Source organism: Amborella trichopoda, chromosome 4 (assembly GCF_054954075.1).
Source record: "Amborella trichopoda isolate Santa Cruz 75 chromosome 4, AtrichopodaSantaCruz75HAP2 v2.0, whole genome shotgun sequence".
NCBI classification, from domain to species: domain Eukaryota; kingdom Viridiplantae; phylum Streptophyta; class Magnoliopsida; order Amborellales; family Amborellaceae; genus Amborella; species Amborella trichopoda.
In genome coordinates, this window is record NC_142339.1 from 47,148,570 (window position 1) to 47,173,672 (window position 25,103).

The following is a 25,103-nucleotide window of genomic DNA, read 5'->3' on the forward strand; positions in this document are numbered from 1 at the left end:
ACCTCTTTTAAAAGCAAAGGAAAGAGGAAAATTCCTGTTTGCTATAATTGCGGAAACGTAGGTCATTATAAAAATAAATGTAGAATCAAGAAGAAAATAGATGCTTTACAAATAGATGACAGTACAAAGAGCAACTGTTTAGTATATTACAAATTGAAGAAGAATCTTCTGAAAGTTCTTCTGATCCAGATACAAAAATGTTAATAGAGGGCGAAGAATTGATTCTGAGCAGTTCAGACTCCGATATTGGCGATTTGATACTACATGTTTTTGTAATACTCTTACAAAAGAAGAAAACCTAATCATAGATATAATCGATAAAATAACTTATCCAGAGACTAAGCGAGAAGCTTTGGTCCAGGATATAAATATAGCTAAAACAAATAAAAAACCTTCTCCTCCTCTTGTATGTACTCAAGAAGATTATAGCTTGCCAATGTTCTTAGAAGAGTTGAAAATAAAAATAATACCTATAAAGAACCTTCCATCTCAGAACTAAGACAAGAAATAAATGAGGTTCGTAATGAACTAATAAATCTGAAAAATAGAGTCCAGATTATAGAGTTAGCCTCTAATCCAATTGAAAATAGTCTTGTCAATATTGATGACGAACTAGAATTTAACAATATTATAAATGATTATAAGAATCCTCTACCTCTTAAGACAAAAGAATTTTCCCCTAAGGTAATTGATGAGCCATGATCTTCTAATACAACCCAAGATTGTAATTATGTTAGTCTTCTTGACAAAGTAATTACTCAGAAATGGTTTACCATGATAAAAATAAGCGTCCATAAAGAATATAGTTTTCAAACTCTTGCTCTAATAGACTCAGGGGCAGATTTAAACTGTATAATGAAGGTCTGGTCCCTACTAAATATTTTAGTAAAACCACGCAAGTCTTACATACGGCAGATGGCAGTAAAATGGTTATAAACTATAAACTTTCAAATGCTACGGTTTGCAATAATGGCAACTGCTTTGAGTTCCCCTTTATTATGGTAAAAGGATTAAGCCAGTCTGTAATCCTGGGAACTCCATTTCTAAATATGCTTTACCCAATAAAAATTGATAATACCGGAATTGAAGCCAATATAAAAGGACATAATGTGAAATTTGAGTTCTTCGAGAAACCTAAAATTCGAGAAATCAATAATATAAAAGAAAAAATTTCTAATAAAGAAAAGTTCTTATACTACCTTAAAGAAGAGGTAAAATATAAAACAATAGAAACCAAGCTCCTACTTCCTGAGAATAAAAGGGCGATAGAAAACCTCAGAAAAAAATATTAAACAAAAAATATGTGCTGAACTCCCGAATGTTTTTGGAATAGGCAAAGACATATTGTTTGCCTACCTTATGAAATTAATTTCCATGAAGAAAGAATTCCTACCAAAGCTAGACCAATTCAGATGAATCCCAGACTTTTGGAAATTTGTAAAAAGGAAATTGCGGATTTGCTTCAAAAAGAACTTATTAGGAAAAGCTCTTCTCCTTGGAGCTGTTCAGTATTCTATGTAGAAAAAGCTTATGAAATAGAATGAAGGGCTCCTCGATTGGTTATAAATTATAAGCCACTCAATAAGGCCTTACGATGGATAAGGTATCCCATTCCTAATAAAAGAGATGTGTTGGGTAGACTTGTTAATGCTTGTACTTTTTCAAAATTTGATCTAAAGTCTGGTTATTGACAGATCCAAATTGCTGAAAAAGATCGATACAAAACTGCTTTTAATGTTCCTTTGGGCAATATGAATGGAATGTTATGCCTTTTGGACTAAGAATGCCCCTTCAGAGTTCCAGAATATTATGAATGACATCTTTAATCCTTATACTAAATTTGTGATTGTTTATATTGATGATGTCTTAGTATTCTCTGAAAATCTAGAACAACATTTTAAACATTTAAATATTTTTGTCAAAGCAATCAAAGTGGCTGGTTTAGTAGTTTCTGCCAAAAAAGATTAGTCTTTGTCAGACAAAGATAAGATTTCTAGGACACAATATCTTCCAAGGAATAATAATCCCCATTGATAGAGCCATTGATTTTGCTAATAAATTCCCAGATATAATTAAAGACAAAACTGAGCTTCAGAGATTCTTGGTTGTTTCAATTACATTACTAATTTTTACAAAGATTTAGCTATTGATGCTAAACCATTATTTCAAAGATTAAAAAAGAATCCTCCTGAATGGACGGATGTGTATACTTCAGCAGTACGAAAAATAAAAATAAAGGCTAAAGAATTACCCTGCCTGACACTATCCGACCCTACTGCTTTCAAAATTATTGAATGTGATGCTTCAAAAAAAGGGTTAGGAGGGATTTTAAAACAAAAAATTTCTAATACTGAACAACTGGTTCGTTTCACTTCTCGAGCTTGGAATTCGACCCAGCAAAATTACTGTTAAAAAAGAGATCCTAGCTATTGTCCATTGTGTTACAAAATTTCAGAGCGATTTACTCAATCAAAAATTCCTAATTCGCACGGATTGTAAAGCTGCAAAAGACATACTTCTTAAAGATGTCAAAAACCTTGTCTCCAAACAAATTTTTGCTCGATGGCAAGGTGTAATCTCTTCCTTTGAATTTGAAGTTGAACATATTAAAGGCACCACTAATTACCTTCCTGATTTTTTAACTCGTGAGTTTTTGCAGGGGGGACAAGAGGAGTTTAGCAAAAAAGGGAAAAATGGAAATAGTTCCTGTGCCAAGTAAAGCTTTGGCAACATCATCATCATCAATAACCCCAAAAAAAATAGTCAAAAAACAAGCCCAAGATATGACATTTTCTCCTAAACCAATAGCTATAAATACAACAGGAGAAAAGAGTAGATTCATAGAAACCTCTTTCATAGCCATTACTATAATAGAAGATAATCATAAAACCCAGGACCCAATGGAAATAGCTGCTACATATTTAAATAACCACCTACACCCGAATAAAGGAGACAAAAGCCGAGAATGGTATGAAACCATTCTCCTTGAAACGGGATCTATTACTTTAGTCCATTTTTATAAGAAGAATACAAATATGATAGCATATTCCAAATTCCAAATAAGGAAAATAATTTCATACAAAGAATGGGGCACGACCCTTGAAACCTAGAAAATTGCAAAATGAAGGTTTCAATAATAAATATTAGCAATATTTTGAATACATTAAAGCATGGCATGAGGTCTTTGCTTTTCAAAATAATATAAATTCCCATACATGGTTTATACAAATAAAAATACCAGTAATAGAAGATTTCCCAAATTGGTTAAAAAACTGGTTCCAATTATGGGGATCCGAAACAGAAATACTGCCACCTAATATTCAAGCTTCCCAAAGGAAGTTCATAGATCACAATATAGATCTCCATATGTATTTTATGGCTTTATACCAGATCCCATGGATCATGAAATGGTCCTACCATATATCAGATGACTATACAAATAACTGGGAATATATTCCTGAACTAGGCAGACAAATATATATAAAGTGGTGGGACGTTTACGAAAATGAAGCCCTAAACCCTGATAAAATAAAAATGAGAAAGGTACTATTTTCACCCCTTGATACAGAAGTGAACATGGCGGACTATGTAAATAAGCTTTGCCAACAAAACCCTACTGCAACCAGAGAAGAGCTCAAAAAGAAATTGCTATAGATTTTCGATGAGGAAGAAGAAGCCATGTCTACTTCAACTTAGAATGAAGAAACCTATGAGCAAGAAAACGAGGATATGGATTTCGGAATATCACAGTAAATGATATCACAATACACAGGACGGAGCGACTGCAACCCAAAAGCGCACGAGTCCTAAAATGCTGACAAAATAGTAAAAGCCAAAATAGTTACCAACAACATCTTTTCACCTTTTCCTGTTCATACCGACAACATCTTTTCACCTATTCCTGTTCACATCGACAGCATCTTTCTCCACCGACACCTTTAGGTCCCATCCAGCATCACCGACACCTTTAGGTCCCATCCAGCATCACCGACAGCTTTTAGTCCCATCCAGCACCAATGGACTTGAAATGAAAATTTTGGCGTTCGCAAGTTATAAAAGAAGGAAGGAGGCAATTCATCAAGGCATCTGGAGTTTTCTCTCTCTGTAATCTCTCTGCAACTCTATTCTCTCTGTAATCTCTCTGCAACTCTACTCTCTCTCTGTAACCTCTTTACAACTCTACTCTCTCTCTACTGTATATCTGGTGGTGTATCCAGCCAACCAGATCAAATTTCTATAAAAGGATAAGAGTGTTTGTGTATTAAAAATAGAAAGAGTGGGAGTGTTACATGTGTGATTGTAACTGGGACTCGTTACCCAATTACTATCCGGACGAGTGGAAGTTGTTTTCCAGTTTCTGCGAGTGTCATATGTAAGTTATTTGTTTTTCTTCTCTCATGTTATTTGTTCTTCCTCTCTCATGCAGTTTAAAATAGTTATTTATATAAAATTCTGGCATGTCATTTATGTGAATTGGATCATCATTAATATATCGACTTCTTTGTGTGTTTTCTGCTTAATAATATTATCTTTGCAAGACAGTCAATTTATCTTTAAAATTCCTTTTCATATATGTTTCCTCTGATTGTTGTTATATTTTCAACCGAATAAACTGTTAAAACTATCGGGGTCATTTTTGGTTTTTGAAAAACTGAAATCATAACCATTTCGGTTGTTCAAAAATCGAAAATGGGTAAAACTCTCTTTTTTAAGCATTCACATAGCATAAGCGTAGAGAGCAGCGTAAAACTATGGGGGCCATTTTCAGTTGTTCAACAACTGAAATTCCAGCCATTTCGGTTGTTGAACAACCGAAAAAGGGTAAAACCGTATTTTTTTTAAAAAAAAGTTATAAAGTGCAAAAAACGGACATTCCAGTAATAACAAAAAGTATTTGGTATTTTGGTAATAACGGAAAGTATAACGGATATATACATAATTTTAACCAATAATTTCAATTTCAACGTATAATATTATAGTTAGGTTGTGATAATTTTGGATAAGTAAAGAGAATTAATAAATGTTTGATGTGAAATTATTATAAAATAAGAGTTGTAAATTAGATTTTCAAATTAGATGATATTATAAATTTCAAATTTATTCTTATTTGTATAGTAAAATGATTATAAAATATAAACCAATAATTTCAATTTCAATGTATAATATTAGAGTTAGTTAGGTTTTGATAAGTAAAGAGAATTAATAAATGTTTGATGTGAAATTATTATTATTTATTTTATAATATAGAACATCTCAAGAAAACGTCTCGGTATTCACCTATTTTTACAAACTAATGAAAGTACATAATGCACCACTCCTAATTTATTTTAGAAACTAAAAGAACCCTATTTTTAGAGATTTATAGTTAATTTTTGAAAATTTTTGGAACAAAAATTGCTGATTCGGCCGATTCTCCGAACTGATCCACCGATCCAACACGGGTATGGGTGAGATCGATTCGGGTCACCGATCTGCTTTTTTAAACACTTGTTCAAACCCAAGTTTGAGATCCAAGTCAAAATTTTCCATTCTAATAATGCACGACTACATTATGAATAAAAGAATTATTTTCTTGAACACAGTATAAAAACTCAAACCTCATGTTCTTATACACCACAACAAAATGGTGTGGTAGAATAGAAAAACCGACACTTAGAAGTTGTAAGAGTCATCATAATAGGTTGAGGTTCCTAAAACATATTGGGATGAAGCAGTTCTTATTGTTGGTTGTATGATTCATAAGATGACTACACTTGTTCTCGATGGTGCTTACCCTTTCAAAATTCTCCACCATGAACTTCCTTTATTTCCCCTTCCACCAAAAACCTCTGGTTGTGTCTATTTGTTACATAACTCAGTGCAAGAGAGAAATAAATTACGACCCTAATTTACTAGACGCACCTTCTTAGGAAACTCTAACTCTCAGAAAGGATACAGTGTTATTGCTTTGTGACTACAATGAAATATATTTCAGAAGCCATTAACGTCTTTGAGATCATACCCTATTTTCCTTCCTTGAGAAATTCGATATCCACTATGCCAACCGACAATCATATTCCTCTTTTAATGATCACATATAGTTCCAGTATCCAACCAAGGAATATGTGGAATCTACTAAGAAACAATTGAAGGTGTACACCGAAAAAAAGAACAAAAGAAAGTCTGATGCAAATGATTAACACCAAATCATTGACTTGTCAGGTACCCCTTCTCTTCCTATTCCTGTAACGTCTCAACTCAATTTACCTATTGCTATAAGAAAAGAAAAAATGACTTGTACATCTCTTCTAATCAATACGTTTGTTTCTTATGCTTCAATTTCACCCTCTTTTTGTGCATATATTTGCTTTGTGGCCTTTGTTCCTATTCCCACCAAAGTTGAGTATGTACTGGCTCATCCACAATGGAATGTGGCCATGACTGAGGATATGATTGCCTTAGAGAAGTAGCAAACCTGGGATTTAAATGATCGGCCAGAAGGACATGTCGTAGTATGTAGGTAGGTGTACACCTTGAAGCACAAACCAGATGGTTCGATTGAGAGACACAAGGCTCGCCAGATGACTAAGAAATGTTTACATAGTTAGACTGCAAGGAGACTTTTGCTCTTGCCACAAAATTGAAATTAGTAAAAGTAATTTTATCTGTCATAGATAACAAAAATTGGCCACTCCATCAATTAAACCTGAAGAACGCCTTTCTCCATGGAGATTTGCAAGAGGAGTTATATGGCATTACCACCTGGGTTAAAGGGAAGGTCTACAAGTTGGAAAATGTTGGGGTTTTGTGGCCTCTAAAGGCCGTGAGAGCAAATAATTAATAATTATATTGGATTGCACACTTTGATAGTAGGACTATGTGACCCGGGCAAGTGTATACAAAGTAAAGTTTTTCTTTTTATGTCTTTGTTTTCACCACCCAGATCGTTTCTTTTTATGTCTTTGTTTTTACCACCCAGATCGCTTACAAGTGTCCAAATACAATATATGAATTAAGAAAAACACAAAGCCCAAGGACTCTCACTTGCTCGTCATCAAAACAAAGACTCATACAATGCATAAATCTGAAAATTACATCACTTTCAATAAAATCAAGAGAGCAAGAAAAAAGACAATACCGCATACCTTGCCCCAAGTCACCCCCAAGGACTTCGTACACCCCACACTGGATCTCCTCCATTGATGGCGCACGAGATCAAGGTATTTCTTAGATCTCACAAGTATGAGAAGCTTTGGTTAGAAATCCTTCAAAGATGAGACCCGGTGGAATAACTATGGGCTTTCTCTACAATCTCAATGTGTGGGGTGTGCCCCCCTTTAGACTTTTTCGTGGTTGGGGCGTGCCCCCCCTCCCTTTGTCTAAGCATAAGACTTTGAGAGATGAAGAGAGAGAGAAGTTTTGTGGTGTAGTAAGATTGAACCCCCAAAAGAGATCTTTTATAGACTTATGGTTAGGGTTAGGGTTTCTAGGGTTTAGCCATCCTTATGGAGATTTGATCTAGACCATTGATTAAAAGAGACATGTGGGGAAAGAGATCTTAGCCTTACAATCCATGGATTAGCCACCATGATCTAATAGAAGATGCTAGACCCTTATCTCTCAGCTTCCTTAATCTAATCTTATCAAATATTTAGTGTAGCAAGAATATAATATACTTTTATTTTATTATCTTCAAATCTCTACACATGTTTCTTTTGAAAAGCCAAAATAGCCTTATTACAAAACCTTTCAATTTTGTTTCACTCAAATGGATGGGCATCTTGCATGCCAACACAATTTAGAAGGTGAATGCACTATGTGGGGCATGCCACCCATGGGGCATCTAGTGGCCCCACGCACTTCCCCACATGTTCTAAATTGGTGGTGCCCATGGAGAATAATGGGCCCCCATGTGCCTTAGTTATTTTAATAATAATATGTTTTTTAGAAAATATTTACTATTTATTTTTTCTCTGAATAAGATACTGAAAATTCAGTTTAAGTCTATTTATAAATCTGTTTAGCGAAAATAAAATATCCAGAGACTTTGAAAAATTTGTTTTATCAATCTAAAAATCATTCATAGTCAAATTAATTATTTCTAAATTAATTTGATGGGATTCGGATCCAACTATATTAGGGAAAATGTGAAAATACCGATATTATCCATCTTCCACTAGAGACCATGAACCACACTCACTTTCTCAAACTGGCGTAGTAATTCACATGACCCATAGTCCATCATAGGGATTCATGATTGGGCTACCAAAGTCAGCCAATAAGTGAGGGGACATAATCCTAAACTGTGGATTATAGGTTCTCCCTAGGGGCAAGCCTAGGTCACACAGACCTACGCACACACATCGCAGTTTGGTGCGTGGGGGCTATCTCTCGCACATGTACATACAACACCCTTAATAGTGCTTGCTTTCTGATACGATTATCAAGTGTACATGCCGTGAGGGTATCTGATGAGGACACACAAGGGTCATACAATACCTTAGCAAACTACCTTGAGCATTTCCAACCTCACCAAGGGGTAACCTTGCTAATCCTTCTCGGTTTTGCTGTATTTCCAGGTATCTTAGGGTTTTAGAACTCAACTGACCTAGCTCGTCAAGCCTAGTTTGAGTTTCAGCATCGTAATTGCTAACTTCGGTCCCTTTGGACCATAATCCTTTGGTCTCTCTGGACCATAGTCCCACTGGACTTATCATATCACTGTAGTCATAGTTTTACATGCTCTTGTAAGGCCTTTAAATGGTCACAAAAACTGAACGCACTTCAGTGGAACTTTTTGTGTTGATTGATTGATTTAGGGCCCTAATCCCGTCCAAAACCCTTACCCTTGGTCATATGGCACTACCAAAAAAAGGTTTTTCAAAAGGTCATCCCTTGTTAAGGTTGCAGAGATGCCTAGGGATGGCTTGTAGGCTAGAAGAACTTGGTGGTCTCTTGTGTGCAGATGTACGCCTGTAGGAGTGAGGGCTAAATCCTTAACAAACTTTCTCACGGCATGTACACAAGACAACTGCATTATCGGGAAGCAACACTAAAAAGGGATACATGTATATATGCATAGAGAGAGTCCTCCTTGCACTATAATGATATGTGTGTCTTACTTGCTATTGAGGGGGGAACCTGTAATCTACATTCTGGGACTGTGGTTCCACTATTTATTTGCCAATTTTAACAAGCTAATCATGAGCCCCTGCATAAGACTGTGAGTTGTGGGACTCATTGGGCTGGTTTGAAAAAATAAACGAGGATCACGGTTATTGGGTTGAGTGGAGTACCCTAATAGTCACTTTTTCGCGACCCATTGGTACCAGTCCACTTCTAAATATTTTATTCTCAGTTAATAAATATTTTTGTGAATTTTAGAAATTTTTCAGAATTAAAAGGGCGTTTCAAAATTCTGGAACTGAGGAGTGAAGTGGAACACGTGGGGGTCCTGGGATCCACCTCGCACGTGTGCACACCCACGAGTGGGGCATGGAGCCCATGGGGTCCACACCTTACACATGAAGTGGTACACCACTGGTCGGCCGGCCCCCACGTCGGATCCTATCCCGAGCCCTGCGCTTGATCCCGTGTGTGGTGTGATATGACCCCAAGGTCGTGCAGTGTGAGTGTGGTGCGATGGCAAACCAACAAATTAAAAGTTGCAGGGCAAGAATTACCTCAAAGATTGGTTGAGTTCAGGATGCATCCGGGCGGTGGTCCTCTTAGATCCCAGCTTATTATCGCCGTGGAAAGCCTTCTGACATCTGTCAGCCAACAGGGCACGGGGGTGTATGAGTCGCAGAGATTCTCCCAAGAGGGTGAGCCTTGTGAGTCAAGCACCCCGGGGTGAGCCTTGTGAGCCAAGCACCCCTAGTTCTCCCCGGGCGAGCCTTAAGCCAAGCACCACAACAGGAGGGGACCTGCCATCGTGACCCGTAAGCTTGGGATGTGTTTTGATTCCACTCCCTTGCACGTCTTGCCCTACTGGGGTCTACGGGTCATGCACTTGTGATTGTTGATGGACCCATGTAGTCATTGGGGTTTGGCTCATGATAAACCTAGGTATGGGCTAGGTCTGGGTTGAGTTGGTTTGAGTCCGTTGGTTGGTTTGGTCAGTTGGGTTGGTTTTGTCGGTTGGGGTCATATGAGTTAATGTGGACTAGGGTAGGTCCTAGTTGGTTCAAGTTGGCTAGGTTCGAGTGGGTTGGATAGGTTTTAGGCGTGTAGGTTAGTCAAGTGCGTTGGGCTAGATGGGAGAGGTCAAATGGGTTGAGAGGGGGTCGAGTAGGTTAGGGTGGATTAGGGGGTTGAATAAGTGGGTCGACTAAGATTAGATGGTATGATTTGGTGTAGGCGAATAAGGATGAATAGGGTTAACCGGAATCCGACAGAATTCCAGTAGCACCTCCCCTATAGGGGGTATGGACGACAAGAGTCAAGGTGCTCGGTGATTAGCTGGAGTACCCCAGAGGAATATGTTGGCAGGGATCTATGGGTCCGACCCGAATAGACACCGCCTTGAAAGAGCCTCCTTGAGGGTTTCACCTAAGCCAAGTGGGTTAGGCTAGCGCATGGAGTATGATAAGCTATGGGGTATGGTGTATGGTAGGCTATGGGGTGGAGTATGGTGTATGGTAGACTATGGGGTGGAGTAGGGTGTATGGTAAGGTGTGGGGAGTCGTTAGGTTATGAGGGCCTGGTTAGGTTATGAAAGTGTAGTTGGGTTATGAGGGTGTAGTTAGATTAGGGTTAGGGTTTGGATAACCCTTGGTTAAGTGTAGAGACTTAACCAAGGTAGGTTAGGGTTAGGTTAAGCTAACTAGGGGATGGTTAACCTAGGGTTAGTTTTAAGGCAAGTGCAAGAACTCTTTTGCACATAAAATTTCTCTCCTTTTTCAAGGTGATAGAATTTCATCAATCGCGAAGCAAAAAGAGTCCTCTTTAATTACATGAGTGATGGGGTTTATATAAAGCTCCCCCTTAAACAAGGGTGGCTCTTCAAAACCTTGGAGAATTTGGGTAAAAATAAAAAAGATGAAAAATATAAAAATTTCGGGTAAATGAAAAATTGACAAAAGAGGGGACATGAACAATGTCCAAAATTGACGATTAAGTCCCTCAAAGAGGGCCGCTTCCAAACTACATGGTGTGGGGCCACGTTTTGGGCTTCTCTGGCATCAGAATGGGCAAACAATCACCGACAAATTTGTATATATGATTTGCAAGGAACCATGAGGATTTGGTGGAGCTTTGGTGGCTTTGGGTTTTATGGTTTTCATACAAATATTCTTTAATACTCTTCAATCAATTGCTCCGGGAATGCCGGGTTTATTGGGATGGCAAATCGAAGGGGACCTTGTCATATCATTTTGCACCAAGAAGTGCGAGAAAAAATCTTTGATCGACAAAGTTATGGCTTTGGCAAGTTGCCGGAAATCGAAAATTCTGCTACACCTAACCTTGTGCCCATTGGCGAGCCTCAGATGGCCATCGATCTGAACCCTGATCATGATTTTTCTTACGTCATTTCGAAGGTATTCGAATCACAATCAAAATGCACTAAATTTGAGCTCAAGTTGACTATTTGAAGTCAAGTTATGGGCGAAAAAATGTGATGAGGTTATGCAAACTGGTTTTTTGCATGAGCTTCAAAACTTGCGGACTTCTCTCTAAAATTTCTTTCCATCCAACCGACGGTCACGCGCAAGGCCTATACCAAAAGAACGTGCTCATCAAGGAGCATGATGTATCCAAATTTCAGCTCAACCAAACGTGCGGATCATGCGATCCAAGGGTGCAAAGTTTGACCAATTTTGAGGAAGTGTTGCATGATTTTACTATTTTTGGTAACTGGTATAAGCCAGTTAAAAATCTTCATGCCATGATAGGAGCATGACTGAAATTATAAGAGAGCTCCTTTAAATCCAAAGCCATTTGAAAGGTCGAGCACTCTTAGAGCTTCCTCGGGGGATGGTAGAGAGAAGAGCACAAAGTTGTTCCCCAAATTTGCAGGAGACCTGTCTAGAAGTATTCCATTGTTTTGTGGCCCAAGTTGCCATTCTCTTCAGGTTCAGTCATGGAGGATCAAATTACCAACCACAGTGGCCTGCAAGAACTTCAGTCGCTCTTGGATTATCATGTCCCTCACTCAGGCCAAGGATAGCCCAACAAGAGTCAATGCTGTGCATCCAGATGGAATATCAAGCTTTAAATTTGAAGTGGGTAGTTAGCGCATAATGCGCACATATTATACCGAAGGGAAGTATTGTCCAATAGTACTATTTGTTCTTTATTTTATTCTTTCTTTATTGTCGTAGGCCTTTGTTACTTCATTTTATCAAGGAGTATTTTCTTTTTAGATTATTAGAAATTACTATTTCCTATGGATGTTTTGAATGGATCTGTAGCCCTAATATCTTCAACAGTTTCCATTTCCAAGAAAACCTGTACCAAATATAACTAGGAGATTGCCCAATTAGATCCAATGCAATTTTGATCCATTAGAGAGGCCAAGATGAGTTTGTAGCAGAAATGCTGCATCTATTGAGGCTCATGCATGGACAACGATAAAATTCTTGTACCATATGTGTCCAGTGAGCAAGCAACATTAAGCAAAAAGTGAAATGGTGAAGTGATTAAGCATTCAGGTTCCGTAACATAAAAATCCTACTGCTGAACAATGAAAAAATAACGGAAAAAGACAACCTCTTTATAAATCAACTTGTATATGATTAGTTAGATCACCAAACTGTGTAATACTCAAAGCACCTCTATCTTGTGCTAGAAGTAATACAATTGAAACACATCACATATGTCAAGTCTCATTCCACGTGATGTTGATTAAGGAAGTTGATAATGAAAGTGCATGATGTGAAGAAAAAACCTGTTACTGTAGAGTGTTGAACCTCCTGTTGACTGGCCATATTCATCCCCCATGTTGAGAACGGGTACACCTAAAGATATGTACAATATGAAAAGGAAGTTGCGAATCTGCCACAATTTCTTAGCAAGGTTAACAGCAGGTACATAAAAAATTGATCTTCCACATACACTGTACAAACATAAATGCTTCACTGAACATAGGTAAATGAAGCTTTTGTACCTGTTTCAGTCGACTTTCCAGAACCACAGGTGTACTTGTAGGACCTTCTTCTCCACAGTTCCAACTGAGATATAAATTAACAGATGATATAATTCAAAAAAGTCTATATAGATTATAACAAGAATGCTACATTCAGAGGAGCTAACAAGATAGTCTATATTGGATAATAATTCAGAAAAGTGTCAACAATCTAATCTTCAGTGGGTCACATTTTAATCGGAATAGGTACAACCTGAAACTTACAAGGGAGATCAAATAAGTAGGAAGATCAAAATTAACACAGCTGGCACAAACAGACAAGGATTCCAGCTGAAGATCTGCATTATAATTGCATAACATGCCTGGACCATGGTATTTCAAAATCATTTTAATAATGAAACTGGTTCCTTATCATAGGTCTTCTTGCTATACGCAAAGGGTGATTGTCTAATGCTATTAGAAGGGCCCTAAGGGGACCATTATTCCTGGTGTTTGGTTGTGATTCTTAGGAGATTCTTTGACATCTGTAACTCCAAGGATGTTTATCTACACATCCTCACGGGTGCCAATAGGCACGCAGATAATCTACCAACTGGGTGTCTCTCACAATACCCTTATGATAGATGTAGTAGATAATATCGATGTATGGAGACCCAGATTCACTCTGGGGAATAGCCAGACCCCAGGAACAGTGCACTCCCCACGTCTCGAGTAGGCTGGACAGAAATCCTTCTCTTAGTAAACCCGTATTACTATTAAGAATATTTGCTCGTTTTTTCACCACTTAAGACAGGCTCAGGCATACTCGTCCCAACTTGGATTAGATTAGGCAAGTCTTCAAAATTTCGGCAAGTTCAGGCATTTTTTCAGCGGGCAGAGAGCCATGGGTCACGCTGAACTGGCAAGGGCATTTGCAAAAGGCATCCTGCCAATTCTGGATGGCTCGGCCAAGACTGGGTCGGAATGATCGAGTTTTTAAAAACTGGAGTGCATTGTTCCTTCAGATGCTGCCCTCACATTCTGTCACATTTTCAGTTGTTCTCCTCTTTTCTACATTCTTCTTTTCTTCAATAAATATTTCATTTACTGATTTAATAATTACAAAGAAGCAAGATTCCTCATCAATCTAAAAAAGCAAATGATCAGAGAGAGCACTAAGACCATTTACTAGTAGTGCATTATCCATACTCTTGACCATTGGAAGTCAGCAATGTTATGTATATGAAGAAACACACAAATGCACTTGAAATGAAAAGCAAGTGAGCTTCCTTATAAAAATTAACAAGATCATGCCTTTACCTCAATTCAGCACTGAGCTCACTGCCACTGCCAGAAATATAAATTGAAATGTTGTCAGAACTAGAATTAACAAGAGAAAAGAACTACTATCTAATGCAACGCAGTACCCACACAAAAAATTTCGAAAGAAAATAATCAGCATCCACACAAAATCATTCTTCTCAAACAATCAGCTAGAGATAACTTATAACTTTGTAGATATCCAAGAAAGAAAAAGAAAAAAAATACCAAACTTCAAGTTAGTAGACTCAATACCTGAAACTAACTAAGTCTACAAGAGGCAAGCCGAAGTTCCTTGCAATATAATTAAAAGAAAAGCTGGGTCCTCTACCATCCGAAAAGATATCCCCACTGCCATTATGCCACATCACATCAAAGCCTTTGCTCAGAAAGTTGTTTGAGGTAGAAAAGGTTAAACACTGACTTTGAATTAGCAAGAAGCATTAACAGCAGAAACACTGGACGAAAATGTTGGCTGCAGAGAAGAATGTCAAGAATATAATTTTGCAGGTCCATAATTTATCAAGGACCTGATGTTCTGCACAGATAAAAGCCACACTGACCTGGCTATCCATGACAGAAGCAAAACACCTTTCTGAAGAAATGATCAATCTCAGATATGTCCATTTTAGTGTGCTACTTAGCTATTGCCAGCGAAAAGTGCGGCATCAAACAGCATATAAGAAAGTGATTCATACAAGACTGCTGAATCGGAAAAACTTATACATGCATCCAAATGTTCACAAAGATACCAGTCTCTTAGTGTACAACTCTTTTAAATTTTACAATGAGACTAGTAAACGTGAAATTGCATACACTTTTCCTCAAAGTAAAGCAAAACTCTCACTGATAGAATCACTCTTACAACTCAATTACAGCAAGAAACAAGGATCAAAAACACCACATGACATCCCCAACATCATTTCCATTCATTTGGACACAATGATATTGCATACATACAAAACAATTTACACTGAGTAAAATTCAGCTACATACAATTTCTAATAGAATTACGTCAAACACTTTCTTGTACAATTACGACTCAAAAGCAATCTCAAACATTACAAAGACTTTCACAAATGTGTGCATGAAAGACACAAGCTAAGGGGAGCTAAAACTCAAACAATATGCCTGGGATCACCTCCATGGGACTTAATACACCTGGAGTAGATTACCACTTCGATAGCACATGGGATCTGAGACCTATCACACTCTAATGGTGAGAATTGCAAAACCAACTTCAAATACATACTAAAGGGTCACTTTCGGGACTGATTTACAGGTACAGGGTTGAAATTTGGACTAGTTTTGGTCCAAAGCAATGAAGCATGGTAGGGGCCTATGAATGCATAAAGAAGCCATGAATTACTGAACCAAAAAGCACCATAGAAGAGACAATGCCTTGCTGTAAATGGTGGTTTAGAAGCAGGTTACAGCAAGATGATGAAGCCCTGAAGTTGGCATGGAGCTCCAAGGTGAATGCAAAGGACCATGGTGGAAGTATGGGGCAAGGGTCTAAGCTAGCATGACCATGGTGTTTACCATGGAGCACACTCTCTCTCCCTAGGATGTGCCTCTTGAAAGAAGTCGCAATGAGAAATTCAAAGGGAATAAATAAAAAAAGTTATCTTTTCTTTTATTAATATATCTGAATTCCACTAAAAAGTGCCACCAAACAAAGCTATAAAGAAAAAAATAAAAGCCAAAATACAACCTAGGATCTTTTTATTTTATTGCAAATGAATATAACTCAATCCAGGACTGAATACAAGCATTCACTATAAATTCTAATATAAATAATGCCCCTCGAAATTGCAACAAATTGAGTAATAATCACTGAAAATAAACTTAGAACAGACTTACTTGACTTTGTCTAGGGTCACTCCCTTAAGAATTGGTTCACCCCAGACCCCGTTACCCAACCGATGGCACACTCTAATCCTATTGGCCCTAGTGAATTCTCTGTGTCGGGAAGCTCTTTTAAGCAATACCTTTCTCAAATCTAGGGTTTAAGAGCATAAAACAAATTAGTGTTTCTTAGACCCCTTTTTGACCTTTCTAGAGCATGCCATTGGTGGTACCTCCCTTGGGTCGATACGGGCTAGGTACCCCTCTATGTAATCGCAAGGTCCTTAGGTTGGTGCATGCCACACTTTTTGGGCTAGAGAGGAGAGAGAAAGACAAAGAGATAGAGGTGTAGAGAGAGAGAGAGAGAGAGAGAGAGTAAAAAATTTCAGATGATTAAGAACGAGGGTGGCTACACTCCATTTCTAGCCTCTAAGTGGGTCTAGGTATGCCCATCTAGTTTAGAATTCATCTTGGCCACAGAAGTCCTAGGTAATTTGTGAGGTGAGAAAGAAACAAATCTGAGCCATCCACCCCATGAATCAGCCATCATGATTTACGAAGGAATCTATGAACCTTATCCCCTGGATCTTTGACCCACCTCCACTTCTAGTCAACCTAGGATAAGACCAATGAAGAACATATCTTCTATTTTGACAAGACCTTCCTTTTCTCTCTCAAAGAGATTTGGTCAAATTGCAAAAATACGTTTAAAATATATAATATTCTCCACTCCCACAAAATATGGACACTAAATCTTTTTCAAAGATTTCATAATATTTCCTTCTTTAATAAAATATCTTTATTACAAGAGATAACTTAATCCTTAACAAAAATGAAAAAACATGGGCATCCTCAAGACGCTAGGACAAGTGGGCCATGTGGGCCCCACGTCCCACAACCATGTGGGCCCCCAACGTGTGCAGCTAGGCCCTTGCCCCTACCTTCCCCACGTGGGTCCCACAATGCCCTAGGAACTAGGAAATTACAAAAACACTCTTTTAAGGGTTTTTCACTGCTGAAAATGATTTTAAAAATTCTGAAAACATTCCTAAAAATTATAAGACATTTTTAAGACAAAATAAAAAAATTCCCAAAAATGGATTAGTACCAATGGGTCATGAAACTGTCAGGGCACTCCACCTGACCCAATAACTGTGATCAACTATCTTCTTAAATATACCCAATGAAGCCCATGACCCACAGTCTCATCCAGGCGCTCACAATTGACCTGCCAAAGCCGACCAATAAATAGTGAAACCACGGTCCTGAAATCTGTCCTTACTAAAATCTCGGGTTTTGGACATATAGATTCCACAGAACAAACCAACCTAAGTAAATGCATGTTATCCATTTTTTTAAAATGCGGCTACATCGTCACATATGCGGCCGCATCATGCGGGATGCACTAGCAACTGCATCACTAAACAATGTACATGCACTTTGGTGGGATGTGCCCGCATATGCTTTGCATCATATGCGGGCGCATCCCACCGCAAATGCACTCAATTCATCCTATTTCATCAGATCAGGGATGTGATATGGTTCTGAAGGATGAATCAGATATGGATAGCTCCAATAACATTTCATTCTTGACGGCATGGCCACATACAACGCCTATGCGCCCTGCGTGCAAGATGAAAAAATGCCCCTCGAAAAGGGGTATTCGTGTCTTTTTGACCCCTAAAAGGAGAGGGGGGGGGAAGGGTTTTTTTTCCAAAATCTTGGATTTTTGTCTTAGAAGATCTTTGGTTGTTGATTGGTTTATTTTGAGTGTTAATTTCAGGGAGGTTTAGTAAAGTTTTAACAACAAATCGAGCGTTTCAAGGGCCGATAATAAATCGATATTTTCTTCAAGTAATTGATAAGTTTTTATTTCCTAGGACACTAATACTTCTTTTTGGGGTAATGTCTTCTTCACAATCTTCTAGTAACAAGGATCTGGCTTGGAAATATGAAAAACTAAAAAATCTGAAAGACCAAAATTGTGTTATTTGTACTCTTTGTGAAAATACTTATATGGGGCAGGTATTTTTCGATAAAAAGAACATTCGGCCGATATTTCAGGGAATATCAGAGCATGCTCACAAGCTACCCAAGAGATTAAAAAGGAGATTAGAGAATACATGGATAGCTTGAAAAAACAAAAAGAAAATAAGAGAATGAAACGAAAATAATTAATGGATGAAATTCAATTATTTGATAATGATGAAGATAATGAGGATATATCAGAAGTTGGTATGAGGCAAAGGGGAACTCCAAGGCCAAAGGAGAGAATTATAAATATTGGTGGTAGTGTTGGAAAAACACACCTCTCTAAGGGGCAAATGGATACATTTTGCATCCCTAACCCCGAAATCGTGGTTTAGGAGAGGAGGAAAAAAAAAAAAAAACCACAATTGAAAATCGATACAAGAAAGAAGAGAGGAAAAAGGTATATAAGTACATTGCAAAGTGGTTTTACATGGCCAATATTCCTTTTAATACTATAACCCTCGATAGTTTTGCATGTATTGTCCAGGCAATTGGGCAATTTGGCCCATGACTTATTCCTCCTACATTACATGAGATTAGGGAGCCCTTATTGAAGGATGTTGTATCCAATGTTAAAAAAATCTTAATTTCTCAAAGAGAAGGGTTGGAGAAGTATGGGGCAACTATTGTGTGCGATGGATGGTCCGAAGGAAAGTCAAGGGCATTTATTAATTTTTGGTTAACTGTCTAAAAAGTATCTTTTTTGTTAAGTCTGTTGATGCATCATACAAGTCACATAATGCTATATACCTATGTGACTTGATGGATAAGATTGTAGAATTTGTTGAAGAGCAACATGTGGTACAAATTGTCATTGACAATTGTGCCATTATGTTGCAGCTGGGCATATTTGACTTTGAAGAGGAGGCATATGTTTTGGACTCCTTGCGTAGTTCATTGTATTAATCTCATGCTTAAGGAAATAGGTACGACATCTATATTTAGTGGGGTGATTTAAAAAAGCTATATTTGTTGTTGGGTTTATTTATAATCGTACCAAACTCCTTAGCATGATGAGGACTTTTACAAAGAAGAGATATATAATGAGACCGGGTGTCACTAGATTTGCCACATCATTTCTCACTCTTTAAAGCCTAAACAAGCAAAGTCAAACCAACCCAACAGGATCTATGATCCACTGTGCAAGGGCTCATGATTGGCCAATCAAAGTTAGTCAATAAACAATGGAACCATTGTCTCAGTATGTGGATTATAGGATCCCCCCGTAAGAGCAAGTCAGATGAACAATATTATAGTACAAGGGGGCTTTTTCAACACACATGTACACATATCTCCCTGTAAGAGCAAGTCAGATGAACAATGACTATAGCGCAAGGGGGCTTTCTCTGCATACATGTACACGTATCCCACTATAGGGTTGCTTCCCAAAAAAAGCGGCTATCCTATGTACATGCCGTGCAGAAGTTTTGTTGAGGATTTAGCCCTTGCACTCACAGGCCTACAACCGCACACAGGAGACCACGAAGCTCTCCTGGCCTACAAACTATCCTTGGGCATCTTTTCGACCTCAATAAGGGATGACCCACTACAAACCATCAATAGCAGTGCCTATGATCAAGGAATAGGGTTTTCGGACAAGACCTACGCCACAGACTGCCTAACCTTGGGTTAGTCACCCAATTATACACTCCCCTTTAATTGTACAGTCCACTATGCTTATTATATTTACATGCTCTCACAGGCGTTAAAGGCCACAAATCCCAACAGTACCTTTCCCCCTCTCCACCTTCCAAATGCTTCCCTTGAGATTCGTATTTAGCTATCAAGAAACTTCCCTTCCTTAATCCCTTCCCATTTCTCTCTAATTATCTAGTCAGTTTTTCTTATTCTTATTACACTCACTCTTTTCTGGTTTATTAATAGGAAATTTCTCTAATTCTTCAGAACTTTATTCCAATTATTAATATGTTCTATTTATTACAAAAAAAGATCCATACCTATAAAATAATTTCCAGGAGGTCATACATTGTTGGGGTGTTGACGCATAAAACAATCACTATAGGGCCATACCTTCCGCATAGTCGGGTGGCAAGATTACTTAGAAGGCCTTCACCCCTTAAAAAGTTCCTCACATCATAACAAAACCTTGCATTCATCTCTGCCCACTTCTTCCAATGAGGAAAATGTATTTCCTAAACACATGTGAAATACAGGGAAATATTAGTCAAATGTTAGTTCACTAGTAATATATCAAGTGTGACATATACCATATCATATAAATTTTCGAAACATATAGGAAAAACAAAACCTTGCATTGCATGTCAAGTGGGGACCAACAATCAGCAATGATCTTGGCATGAGAGAGAATTGGATCAAATGCTATAGCTTCAATTAGGGGAGAAAGGGTTAAGAGCTCTCCATCGGACCCTTTAGCAAGAGATGAAGAATTAATGAAACAAAATCCATCAACATGATACTCGTGCACCCAATGCCTAAGACAATCCAAAATCTGGTAAATCAAGAATCATGCTTAGATGATGTCCAAATGTAAGTCCAAGGATCACATAAACAATATCCATTTATGATAACATGATTTCTACAGAAACTATAATTTCTATCAAATATAATTATTGACAAAAGAACAAATCACCAAGGAGACCAAGAATGGCTATGAAGAAACATATAACATTATAGAATACAATAGCATTTTAGTATTATAAATTTGAGATTCTAAACAGAATCAGCTGAGTTTGGGTAAGTCTCAATGAGTATTTTGATGTGGTAGATATGCTACACATAGAAGCACTCTACTATGGCAAGCAGCGATTTGATAGGCAGGATAGAAAGAACATACACATCAAAGCACTCTAGAGGGCATTGCATCAGCAAAAAGCCCCCTTCGACTCGTGCTTTTACATGAAGTGTTGTAAAACATTTCACAACAGCAAAATTCCTCAAGTTTTGCTAGGCAACAACAAAAACCCTCTTCAAACTAGTGGTCCTTGTTTGAGAGATTGTTAGAGTACCTTAAACCTTGCCTTAGACCATGAATTTTGGTGGGTCAGTAGGATTTTGAATTTATTTCCACATGGAAAAGACCCCTTGTTACTATCTCATGTAATTTGAAAGCTATTAACTATTTGATGAAGCATACCAGATCTGTGAAATGAAGATCCATGGATTCAACACGTTTTTGTGTGAAGCTTTTTACTGACCGAAATTTACTAGAATGAGGTGAAACCACTTTAAAATTTTAGATAAATGAGTCTAGTTTAAAATTGGTTTTGGACTCATAATAAAATTCTTTATGGCTTGAAAGTTATGGTCATTTTTCTAGCAGGGTGTCATAGTTTATTTTCTGCTGCGCAAAACAAAAATTTAATTTGGGAAAAATCAAATAGTTTGACAAACTTTGGACCAATATTTGGGGATACTTCCCATATGAGAGTTGTCTGGATATGAGTCTAGATTGTCAAGAAATTGGTTGCAGGTTTAAATGATTTTTAAATTTAATAATATGCCCTTAAAGGTAGACAATGTTCATCTTAGAAAACCAGAAATTGACATAGTGTTGTCTATTACATTGACAGGTAACATGTTATTGCCATGATAATGTCTCTTGAATTAATAAGCATGATAATACGACATAGTGATGTCTATTACATTGATATGTAGCCTGCTATTGACATGATTATGTCTCTTAAATTGATAAGCAAGATAATATGACATAGTGATGTCTATTGCATTGGTATATAGCATGATATTGACATGATAATGACTCTTGAATTGATAAGCATGATAATATGACATAGTGATGTCTATTACATTGATATATAGCATGATATTGACATGATAATGTCTCTTGAATTGATAAGCATGATAATATGACATAATGATGTTTCTTGTAATTATATGTATAACATGCTCTAGACATAGTGATGTTTCTTGTGATTATATGTATAGCATGCTCTGGACATGTTGATGTATCTTGTGATTACATGTATGGCATGCTCTGGACATGTTGATGTCTCTTGTGATTATATGTATAGCATACTTCTAATATGACATGTGTGCATGGAGACATGCTTCTGTTATATGATTTATGCATGGTAACATGCTTCTGATAAGATATGTGTGAATGGAGATATGCTTATGTTATATGATCTATGCATGGTAACATGCTTCTGATAAGATATGTGCGCATAGAGACATGTTTTTATTATGATCTGATGAGATATTTGTGCCGGCAGCTGTGATTTTTTACTACACTATGATAGGATGAAAGTTAGCAGTGTGAGTGTTTGGGTGGTCACTCCCCCAAAACTTATGTGAGGCACTACTCATTAGGACCCGTTGGTAGTGTAACGCTCTCTCGCTAGAAGGGCACATGAGAGGGTCGTGTCTTGCAAGGCCAGTGCTTATCAAAAGCCCCAAAGCGCGCTGGGGTTGTGTGCGTTTGTGAGGCACTACGCAATGGATTGACCCGTTGGTGGTGCTTCTCTCTTGGTTGTGATGGGAGAGGCTCTACACATCAAAATTTGATTGGCTCGATGGGTAGGGCTTCTACTTCACGAGTTAGTTTGGTATCTCTTGATCTTGATTATGCTTGTTATATGCATGCCTAAATGTTTTGATCTGTTATGATGCTCATGCCTGAATGATGTGATCGACTTCTTATTACAATCATATCTGGTTCATCTGATTAGTTATTACTCCACCATGAAATAAATCATGCACGATACGTTTGTTTAAATGTGAATTGGACACATGATTCCATGTTTTGTAAGACTTACATAAAACTCTAACTATTGTCTTGACAAAATATTTGTAAGCATGAAAGCATGGCACCTAGATCTCATTTATTGGGCTTTACAACTCGCTATGTTAATTTTTCTTCCATGTAGAGTGATAGCCAATTGTGACTAGAGTGGCGTGTCCTGGTGGTCGTGTTTGGGATCCCGTACCCCCCTTCTGTTGAAGCTCCATTTTGCAGTGTATATTTTGGTTGGTTGTCTGGCCATACAGTTCATTTTGATTTGGTATTATGCCTTGATATTGGGCCTTTAGTGCCTTGGACCTATATGTACTATTTTGGACTGTTATATGTATTTTGGGACTTGTTTGTCCAGCAGACTTTGGTTATGTATATTGTGTTTTGTTTTTCGTTTCTTTTGTGGCTGGCTTGATATCGGAAATTTCTTCTTTTTCAAGGTGTTGAGTGCACTCCAACCAAAGTGGCACTGGCAACCTTTGGTCGTGGCCCCACGCCCTACTCTCCTCTGGCGGGCCCGGGCCTAGCCCTCTATGGGTTAGATAGGGAGGACAAGGAGCGGGGTCGTGACACCTTCTCTCAAAGTATCTCTCCTCTCTCTACCTCCTTCCCTTGATCTCTCTTTTTATTTTCTCCCATTTATTACTCCGTTGTTGTTGTATTCTTAACCTGGTATCAAAGTGAGGTTTCTTTTAAAGTTGTGATCTAGCTGTGCGAAGGTCTCCAAAAGCTGCATCGTCAGAAACTCTAGATCTGGAAATAGTATGGAATAACGAGAGGTGGGAACCCTAGTTTTTGCAGTTATTTCATTGAGTTTTTTTATGTGAGTTCAGAACACCTAGATCTTGGTGTTTTCATTCGATGGTGTAAAGTTTAGTGTTGGACCACTTAAAAGGATTGAACCCTTGCTTGTAAGTTGTAAAACTCAATTTTCTTTGAGATCTCTTATATGGATGTTCTCATGACATGTTTAAGGAGTTTTTGAGTGGCTGTCTATGTTGATTTCTGCTTTCCTTGGTCGGTTTTTTTGCTGTATTTTGGTCAATATGTCAAGTATGAGTGGTAATGGACACTCTTCCAGCTCTACTACCACTCTAGGTGTAGCCTCCCATAGGCATATCCATGGAGATAACCCCGGACTGCAAATTACTGCTCCCAAACTAGAATTATTGAAGTGATCACAGTCTGCAAAAATGTTTTTTCGTAGAAGAGGGAAGTTGGAGTAATAAATGATAAGATTACTAAACCTGCAGAAATAGATCCCTCATATGAGAAGTGGGAAACTAAAAATCTGACAGTGATGACTTGGTTATCTCACTCATGCAACCATCAATTACTAGGGTTTTTTGTTCCTTAAAACTGCAAAAGAGATTTGCGACTCTGTATACCAAATTTACTATCAAAGCAAGAATGTGGCTCAAGCGTACCAATTTCTTTTGAAACCGATAACCTTGTATTAAGTGTAAGAATAAAAGAGGTACAAAAACTGCTCGCATAGGGCTCAAAAGCCACCGAGAAGAGTGGAAAACCAAAAGGCTATACAAGCGGGATTACAAGCATCAGTAGAAAGTTCAAAAGATACGCCAAAATGTCACAGAAACTGGGAAAATAAGGCCATAAAGAGACACAACTTAGGACAACTCCATAGAAGCTCCTTGTTTAGCTCAAATGTACCAATTGTGGCAGGAAATTTCCCATCCTTGACATGGGGAGAGGTCTCTTGTAGTATAATTTTCCTTACCACGTAGTATGTTGAAGGAGTTAGACCACTATCCTGTAGGGCAGATTGAGAGAAATACCAGAGTTTGTGGAACAAACCCGAATTTTTGAGTACTTGGCTGGATTGAATTTAGAGATAAATTAGCTAGGGCCCAAATGCTTAATAGGGATACTCTTCCATCACTTAGCTAGGCGTATATTCCTTTGTCCATAGTGAGGAAAGTGAAAAAGTGTCACACAGCCTGGTCAAGTACCTGATGAATCTGCCCTTCGTTTCAGCCTCATGACCTCCTAAAAACAATAAGGTAAGGTGGAACTCAAAAATTTGACAAAAGGGGGCATAATCAAGGAGATATAAGTTAAGTGTGACCGTAATGGTAAAAATGATCATATTAAAGAAACTTGCTA

At 37.8% G+C, this 25,103-nt stretch overlaps 1 protein-coding gene across 32 annotated transcripts in view; it reads right to left on the reverse strand.

Annotated features, from left to right (window-relative positions):
- Nucleotides 1-25,103, reverse strand: part of DBE1 (debranching enzyme 1) — a 104,248-nt gene that overhangs the window by 15,533 nt on the left and 63,612 nt on the right. For 15 of the 32 annotated variants that reach the window (XR_016054571.1, XR_016054573.1, XR_016054575.1 and 12 more), the window contains 6 exons: nucleotides 20,514-20,714; nucleotides 20,276-20,397; nucleotides 14,621-14,716; nucleotides 14,366-14,392; nucleotides 13,088-13,151; nucleotides 12,869-12,975 (listed from right to left, as the gene is read on the reverse strand). Coding sequence is in view for 13 of the 32 variants with exons in the window: in XM_088865366.1 (XP_088721492.1) it covers nucleotides 12,869-12,975; nucleotides 13,088-13,151; nucleotides 14,366-14,392; nucleotides 14,621-14,716; nucleotides 20,276-20,397; nucleotides 20,514-20,714 (617 nt within the window). In the remaining 19 variants the exon portion in view is untranslated. The remainder of the gene's footprint in view (nucleotides 1-12,868; nucleotides 12,976-13,087; nucleotides 13,152-14,365; nucleotides 14,393-14,620; nucleotides 14,717-20,275; nucleotides 20,398-20,513; nucleotides 20,715-25,103) is intronic. The other 17 variants (XR_016054582.1, XR_016054574.1, XR_016054568.1 and 14 more) reach the window with 3 other exon arrangements.